Source organism: Triticum urartu, unplaced genomic scaffold (genome assembly GCF_003073215.2).
Source record: "Triticum urartu cultivar G1812 unplaced genomic scaffold, Tu2.1 TuUngrouped_contig_5650, whole genome shotgun sequence".
NCBI lineage: Eukaryota > Viridiplantae > Streptophyta > Magnoliopsida > Poales > Poaceae > Triticum > Triticum urartu.
The window spans coordinates 1,454-10,075 of NW_024116342.1; the positions used below are offsets into that span (position 1 = coordinate 1,454).

General features: G+C 42.1%; 1 protein-coding gene and 1 long non-coding RNA gene across 14 annotated transcripts; both read right to left on the reverse strand.

The window, feature by feature from the left end:
* Positions 1–1,610: 1,610 nt before the first annotated feature.
* Positions 1,611–2,210, reverse strand: LOC125529509. The gene is made up of 2 exons (XR_007292659.1): positions 1,964–2,210; positions 1,611–1,888 (listed from the first exon to the last, which is right to left on the reverse strand). It is a non-coding gene; the product is annotated as an uncharacterized LOC125529509 (long non-coding RNA).
* Positions 2,211–2,227: 17 nt separating this feature from the next.
* On the reverse strand, positions 2,228–6,863 carry LOC125529508. 13 transcript variants are annotated; one of them, XR_007292656.1, is made up of 8 exons: positions 6,558–6,863; positions 6,321–6,423; positions 5,745–5,898; positions 5,233–5,527; positions 4,941–4,995; positions 4,647–4,818; positions 3,420–4,250; positions 2,996–3,311 (listed from the first exon to the last, which is right to left on the reverse strand). XR_007292656.1 is itself a non-coding variant. In XM_048693922.1 (4 exons), exons 1-4 carry the CDS (start codon positions 6,600–6,602, stop codon positions 5,360–5,362), a joined length of 375 nt encoding a protein of 124 aa, XP_048549879.1. In that variant the 5' UTR covers positions 6,603–6,863; the 3' UTR covers positions 5,232–5,359. The 13 variants fall into 13 exon arrangements, 1 of the variants encoding a protein (XP_048549879.1); XR_007292652.1 differs by adding an exon at positions 2,228–2,449 and having other exon boundaries at positions 2,525–3,311; positions 5,745–6,863; XR_007292650.1 differs by having other exon boundaries at positions 5,745–6,423.
* Between the last annotated feature and the right edge of the window lie 1,759 nt (positions 6,864–8,622).

The window sequence follows — 8,622 nt, forward strand, 5'->3', positions numbered from 1 at the left end:
ATTTGTTTCTGAACTGTAAGTTGGTTAAACAACGGTGGAGGGCCTTGTCTCTTGAGGATGTTAGGACACAACTTGCCAATTTAGGCTCAGCTAAGGAGGTTACACAAGGCATTTTCAGGTTGCCAGAAGAAAGGAAACTTCTGTCAGTTGCCTTGCTCTGGACTTGGTGGTCTGAACGTAATCGGGGAAATCATGGTGAGAAAAGAATGGAAACTGAGACTTTCCGCTACACTGTCCAACACCATGTCAAAGAATGGCAGGACTTCCTCGCAAAGAAACCGAGGGAACAAGTGCAACCCTGCCGCAATTGGAAACCACCCCCACAGGACTGTGTTAAGATCAATGTTGATGCTGCCTTTTCGGCGAGCTCGGGAAGTGGGGGTTGGGGCCTAATTTGCAGAGATACAGCGTCGGATATACAGTTTGCGGCTGCTTGGTCCTCATTTGATCTTTCAGATGCACTACATGCTGAGACTACTAGGTGTTGGGGCACGCCCGTGGCGCGTCTCTTGAGGGGGAGCTGGGCGGTGCGTGGTTGTAGTCGGCCCTTTAACATTGTTTTTTATTCTAATTAGTGTTTGAGATGATTGCTTATTAAGAAACTTAGCAGTAGAAATAGAAATATATATAGAAATAGAAATATATATACAAAGAAAGCCTATTATGGATCTGAACATGAAACATTTGACTCAGAATAGTGCACTTAACATAAGCAGCAGCATAGGTTTAGCGTCTTGAAAAGCATGTAATAAGAGGGCCGCCCAAAAGCAAACCATAGGTTATCACAGGATAGAGCATAATGAGGAGTACTTAGTGCTACATTATATTAGATTATATTGACACAAGGGCTGCAGTGTCTTCGATGGTGCATCTAGAGGCGGTGCACGGTGAGAACCAGGCGGCGCTTTGAAGTGATCCTGAAACGAAATGCACAAATGTCTCCTTCGCGAATATTGGCGCGGCGACGAAACTCGGACCAGTTGGTGGTTATAGTGTTCCTAGCATGATCTGACATTCGGCGAGCAGATGGCCGTCTGCAAGTGTGACCACGAGTGTATCATTGTTTGGATCAATGTAGTCCAACAGGTTCTCTTCAGTATAGTTAACCTGAAAATACTGGTAGAAGAAAGCAAGATATTTGCATGGACATAAATTATTGCGTGATATGAAAGATAAGAGCGTGTTCTATGGATATTAATGATGATAGTAAAGTACTGTTATTGACTACACGTCTTGAGGACCCATATTTATGAATGCTCAAATAAAATGGTTGATGAAAGAACAAGAAGAAGTCAATATTTCTGGTGTCCAATTGACAATTTGAGTACGTACAGCCTAGCGTATGAACATAGAGCAAACCAATGAAAAAATGTTGTAGCAAAGTTTATCTGCAGTGCAAGGGTTGTTGATGCCATTGATCTAGCTCATTTGGTCCGCATTTTGACATTTGCACATCTGCGCATGGACATGAGCATTCTAGTGATGCTATTTATATGTATCAGCAAGTCAGACGGATAAGCCCAGAAATACTAAGATTATATGAGCTGATGTCCATCAAAGTGATTGTACTGTTGTGCGGATTATATTTGTTTGAAAAGCAAGCATGTATATAAACACAAAAGCGGCAGAGAAAATATGAGCTCAGATCCATTACACTGGTTGTACATGTAACGAGGACAACCCATTACAGTTTGTCCAAAAGTAGTGTAGCACATATGTCTCTTGTATTTATAGTACATGAAAGAAGAAATACGGACAACTCTTATTACTGTCACAACATTAAATGATCAGCATCTGCTCAATAGCTTTGCATATAAGATCAGATCCAACGCGGCGAGACGGTCTGAGCCCTCAGCTCATACGACTGGGCTTCATCAGTATTGCCTACCTGCTTCTCCAAGACAATTCAGAAAAATTATGAAAAAGAACACAATGTCTTTGTCTTAGTAATAGACTTACTAACATATAATTTATTTCAGATGTCCGATCATTTGAAGGTAACACAACTTGAATTTCCTAGGTAGAAATCTCAGTCCCCTTCAAATTAGGAACAATAACAGCAATGAACACCTAGCTTTGAACGATTTTTTTCCCACAAATGTCACTCAGGCCTGATAATCCTCCTGCAAAGATGCAGAACCATTGTCCAGAAAAAAAACACTGTGAATACAACAAAAGAGGATGAGAGGAAAATTAGGCATGCAAAGAACATGATGAATTGAAGACATGTAACGAGGACAACCCATTACAGTTTGTCCAAAAGTAGTGTAGCACATATGTCTCTTGTATTTATAGTACATGAAAGAAGAAATACGGACAACTCTTATTACTGTCACAACATTAAATGATCAGCATCTGCTCAATAGCTTTGCATATAAGATCAGATCCAACGCGGCGAGACGGTCTGAGCCCTCAGCTCATACGACTGGGCTTCATCAGTATTGCCTACCTGCTTCTCCAAGACAATTCAGAAAAATTATGAAAAAGAACACAATGTCTTTGTCTTAGTAATAGACTTACTAACATATAATTTATTTCAGATGTCCGATCATTTGAAGGTAACACAACTTGAATTTCCTAGGTAGAAATCTCAGTCCCCTTCAAATTAGGAACAATAACAGCAATGAACACCTAGCTTTGAACGATTTTTTTCCCACAAATGTCACTCAGGCCTGATAATCCTCCTGCAAAGATGCAGAACCATTGTCCAGAAAAAAAACACTGTGAATACAACAAAAGAGGATGAGAGGAAAATTAGGCATGCAAAGAACATGATGAATTGAAGGCACGACCTTCCTGATGGTATCTATTTCATAGATCAGCACTCGAGGCTGCATTTATTTATTTTTTTACTTGAAACATCATGCATGATTTCTTACTGCTTTGTTTTTAAATTAGAATTTAGCAAAAAGAACCAGAAATTAGTTACCATATCAAAAAATCACTTGAGCCAGAGTACAATTAAAATTGACATTAACCAAGATAAGCTTAGTCCTGAACAACCAACAAAAACTCATGCAATATTTTGATATAAATGGCACAATGAATGTCAGAGTTAACCAAGAGGAGGGCGGCCGCGTGAGCCTCGTCAGAGTTGGTGAATATCTACAGTGCAACAACAAACTGTAACTGCTGAAGCATTTAACTGTCACAGACCCCTTGCTGATGCGATTAGCAAAAAACATCAGAGGGATTTTGAGGCATCGAAAGCAGTAGGTTCCTCAGGACAGGGTCCGGCTTCAATTTCTCATATGGCAATTTACCGTGCACGCTGGCGTGGAATCCTCGTAGTCGAAATCGTAGCCCATAAGCTGGCACATCAACAGGATTATGAAAAAAAGTTAGAAACAAAACCTGTAGTTTAAATACTACGAAACTAACAGAAACTTGTTAATCTAAGCATTGTGGGACATATATACCTTCAGACCGGCCATTGTAGTTCCTTATTCCCTGTACAAATTTAGGCACATCTTGGGACCAGGCTCTCCTCAATCTGAAACTTGTTCAGCATGTAGTCTGCGATTTCATAGATACAACTATATGAGCACACAAATTCTGTAGCATGAAAACCGAAGATTGGTGTAAGTTTATTATTTTTCGTGCTCGGCTGGGAACCGCTCCGCTAGTTTGTCACGCTGGGCAGCACATGATATGATAATGCCATTGTGCTACTACTGACAGTAGGTCCATGTAAGACAGATTATCTGAAATCCTAATCGGATTCAAACCTAATGATGGTATACAATCCTTCAAAAGGCAAGAACACACTCTAGAATTTGACACATTAATGTTCTGTGCGACTGAAATGCCCATTTCCTTGGAGACATGCGAAAAATTCTGAAGGAAACACACTTCAAGTTATAGAAGACTTTATAATTGCAGGTAATCAAAGTTATGAACCAAAAAATTGAAACGGCTACTGTACCTCAAAGATTTGCTTGATGTAAGGCTTCTCTGGAGGCTTTGATACATGCATCCAGAGATCATTGCTCCAGGAACCAATGATATTCAAGTAAATTGCATAGTCAATAATATCACACACATGTTGGTCAAAATTTCAAGCCACTGTAACAAAAATTGATAACCTTGCTAGTTCCATTTTAATTGTAGGGTCCGCCAGATGTTAATCCAAAGAGAAGATTAAACTTGCTTCTGGTCTTAGGGCTTGTATAGATGTGTGAAAAGATCCTTGCAATTTTCAGAAGAGCTACAACTCCGCTTCCATTGCTATCACTTCCCACGGAAAGCGCCTGAGAACATATGTATTATGAAAATATCATAAATAATATCAAAGAAGATTCTTGGAATATTTTTTCAGGGTTACATATAGGTGCAACACCAAAACTGTCAAAGTCTGCAAATGTGGCAATAGATGGCATGGATGTGAGTACACCATACACCATATTCATAGTTGATGAGACTGAATAATATCAGTTCAAACAGGGAAGCGTGATCAACCTGCTCCAGAATAACACACCCATGTGAATCCATTAAAATGTCTTTTTTTGCTTGCCATCATTATTAACAAATAGAGCCAAACAGAAGATATTACAATGCCAATCAAAGCATTTATTCACATAGGCCATAGGATCTCCATAGATGCAGATGATACATACATGATATAAGGAGCGACAATTCTGTCATACCAATGGTGAGCAGAGTGGCTTCTTCAGCAGGTTCTGACTCGTCGGCATCCAGCTTCTGCCAAAGCACGACATGGAGGTACACATGGTTCTCCGTCTTCTTGAAGTTCCATGGCACGTGCTCCTTTCTGAATCCCAGGAACAAGGTCATGTCCACGTACAGCCCACATCCAACCTATACACAAACATAGATAGAAAGAAACAATTCACTTATAAATTTCTTTAGCGGTAATCAATGATTGTGACCACAGTTAACCACAAAGAAGATGTAATCAGTGAAGATAAGCATGGACCAACCTTTTAGCAGATTCTTCTTTTTAGTGAACACCATACGGGCAAGTTCCTTTTTTTCCTGGATTGCAATAACACCATAGCATGAAAATCTGGTAAGCAAATGGCACAACTAATTGGTTATTGCACAAAAAACAGCCAAATACGACATCTTCCTAATTATAGGAATCCAAACCATCCATAGGACACATATGACCAATATAACAAATTGCTAGAGTAGATGTATAGTCATGTTGTTCAAAAATCTTCAAAAACAAATTGTAGTTGAGGGCTCACAAAATTGCAGTTGGGGACTCACCTTGTAGATGCAGGCTAGCGTATTTTGGCGAGGAGGCAGTGGTTGTGTGCTTGGAGGGCCCGGCCGTCGCGCCGGCTTCGCTTTGCTCTGCTTGTGTCTGCCACCGTATCGGCTCCCGTGACACAATTCATCTTGAGATATATACTGATGACAACTTTTTTAGTGTAATATTCCTTCACAAAAGAAAGCTCAATTTGCAGTGGATCAGAAACCAGCCAGTCCCTTAACCAGGTATATGATATTTGCTACTCCTTTTATTTTGTAAATCGCATGCGTCCGGAATAACATTACTACACTGCATCATGAGTTAGGAAAAAATCAAGCTTATAAATGAGAACACAAAAACTCTGACTTCCTTATTTTTCTCCTAAGAGAACCAATTCATCTTGAGTATACCACAACCTAAAATTGGCACTATCCACTATCCTTACCGTTGCAAATACTTGTGAAAAAAGATACAGCAAAATTTTGAGTATACCACACCTAAAATTGGCACTATCCAGTATCCTTACCATTGGAAATACAGAGGGTTGCCGCCGATGATGAAGTGGTGGCTATGGATCTTGTCAGAGAAGTGCTTCCTCCTCCTCCCCTCGCCGTACACCTAACCATGAGTTCTTCGCGTCCTCTGTCCTTCCTACCACCAACTGCTCTGTAGTGCAAAGCCTACAAATTACAGATTAAGCTGCAATTAGAAGCAAACCGATAGAAGTATGTCCAAACTGAAAAATAATGAAATTTACTCTATTGTAAGAAAAGTAAATCAAAACCACAGTCAATTTCACCGGTTGTGCATTTATTTGGACCATTGGTAAGACAATCAAGAGTGCACTGAATAATGCCTGTGATCTAATAAAACAATTCCAGCAACTCAATGCATTCAGCCACAAACATGGTATACAAAAATTGTTATTTTACGTACTAATTACATATAAGTAATAACCATTGAGAAAATGGAATCAAGAACCCAAAGTAAATCTTAACCAGATGTCTTCCATCTAGAAATTGCAGCTGGCCACCCACTTGTACCTCTTAATCAATGAGTATCTAGGAGGGGAATGGGGGAGGACAAATGAGAGGAAGATGACCTGCGCCGGGAAGCTCCTGTGCCGCTGTTGCCTCATTCCGCGTGGCTCCACTGTCGGGCCTTTCCTACCCACTTTCCGTCGATTGTCCGCACCGCGGCCACCGCTGCGTTGTGGACGAGATGATCAGAAAAGGAAGCAAACAAAGAGGCGGCCATAGTTGGATCCCTGGAGACGGACACACATGGACAGCGATGGTGGAGGAGAATGGGGGAGTAAATCAGCGGCGGCAACGGTGACCTTCAGGCGATGACGTGTAGAGGAGGGGAGCACGGGACAACCCATGACGACGGAGCGGGCGCACGGCGGCGACCAACCCGGCTGGATCTGCAGGGCCTTCACCGCCAACGGGGGAGCAGCGGTGTGCGGCGGCAGGGCCTATGAGAGGAGGAGGAGTGGAGAGAGGACAGAGGATTGGGTTGGTAGAGCCGAGGAGGAAGGATCAGGGGCGGCGGCGGCGGCTGGAGAACGAGGGAAAAGAGGAGGAGGAGGCGGCGGCAGCGGCAAAGAGGGAAGGCCTCGTGGCCTCGTGCAGTCTGGTGAAGACCCGGGATCAATCCCGTGTGTGTGAGCGACTTGACCAATCCCGCCGCGTTCGTTTGTCGTTTCCTATCCGACGTGGCTAGCGCGAGCGCTCGCCTTTGATGCATAGCTGAATGGTTTTAATATTCCTATTGCATGGGCCAGCCCAGGCATGGATTTCTCTGTGTGAAAAAGCTTTTTATCATTTATAGGTGGCATTTTTATTTAAAAAAACTTATAGATGGTATTGATGGATAATATTTTGCAATTTTGGGGCAATTTTGCTAATGTATAATAAAGGGGTTATTGTTTCTGAGGGTACGTCAACAAAATTATCCTGAAGTTGCCATAAATTACCCACTATGTCACTCGTAAGTCAAAAAAACATTATTTTTACAAGTCACTAAACCGGACAGGGTTCATTAGCAAGCGGTCCACGAATGTCCTACTAGCATGCAAGCAGCCCAATGGCTAGGGCGCGACCCTTCCACGAATGATCCCAGGTTAGTGCAGTTTTTTGTTTAATTTCTTTATCGAGCATATTCAAATACTTTTTAGAATATTCATATTTTTATCCTAAATCAATATCTAACATATTATATATGAATTTTTCTTAGAAAGATGTGTAGACTTCAAATATGCTATCGTCTTGCTTGTTAATTATTTTTAAAATTTGATTTTGGATGCAATCTTAATTAATACCTTTTTTATATGGGGTATCTTGAAAAGGACTTTTATATATCTTCCTACACTAGTGCATCTTGCGCATATCAGTTCGTCCATTTGTCAATGCTTGCAATCAATTGAATCGAGCATACCTGGAAAGCTTCTTGCTGCTCCAATAGCCATCAATTTTTCTATGTCTTGCACATTTGATTCTCTTAGATACTCTGCTTGTGTTTGACACCCAATTTACGTGGACCACCCCTTCACGTGAGTTCATGATATACTTCAGAACGACAAATCTAGTGATTTGGCCTGGGGCAGCGATTTTGACTTGACCAAGATTGCCAACCGAGACAGCGAGGAGGGCGATGTTTCCTAAGACAAAGGTTTGGCTAGGTATGAAGGTCATGCCGGCGTTAACCCGCTTGCTGCTCGTGATCCCCATCAAATCGCCATGACTTCTTAGCGGGACCTGTACGGACCACCAATTGTGGATTCAAATATAACAGATCTCGGATAGTGGGTCCCGGACTATGGGTCTTGATACGATGGTAACATGGCCACGGGTTTTTACCCAGGTTCGGGATCTCCTTAGAGATAAAACCCTATGTCAGACTATTGTTTATTGCTTTCAAGTGAAATACAAACTACCACTATTTAAAAAATCGATCGATATCTCTACTCCTAATTGCTCAGTCCATACGTCGTTCGTTCGTTCGTTCCCTTCCACCCATCGACCGATCGAAGGAAGTCGCCCCCACCTCGCACGCCTCCTCTCTTTTTTTCCTATTTCCATTTCGGCCTTTCGGCCCAAGACGTTCCTCTCCTCTCGCACCCCCTCGTGTGTAGGGTTTCACCAGGGAGATGTTGTGCCGCCGTCGCTCCATTCGTCATCTCCCGCTCGATTGCTCCTCCCCTCGACTAGGGTTTCTTGAGCGCAGCCTGTTGGGGAACGTAGTAATTTCAAAAATTTCCTACGCACACGCAAGATCATGGTGATGCATAGCAACGAGAGGGGAGAGTGTTGTCCACGTACCCTCGTAGACCGAAAGCGGAAGCGTTATATCAATGTGGTTGATGTAGTCGTACGTCTTCACGATCCGACCGATCCAAGACC

Coding starts and splice junctions, on each gene's coding strand:
- LOC125529508 (XM_048693922.1), bottom strand. CDS start 6,602: ATGGGTTGTCCCGTGCTCCCCTCCTCTACACGTCATCGCCTGAAGGTC. Junction 6,424..6,501: donor CCTCCACCATCGCTGTCCAT/GTGTGTCCGTCT, acceptor TCCACAACGCAG/CGGTGGCCGCGGTGCGGACA. Junction 5,899..6,320: donor ACAGGAGCTTCCCGGCGCAG/GTCATCTTCCTC, acceptor TGTAATTTGTAG/GCTTTGCACTACAGAGCAGT.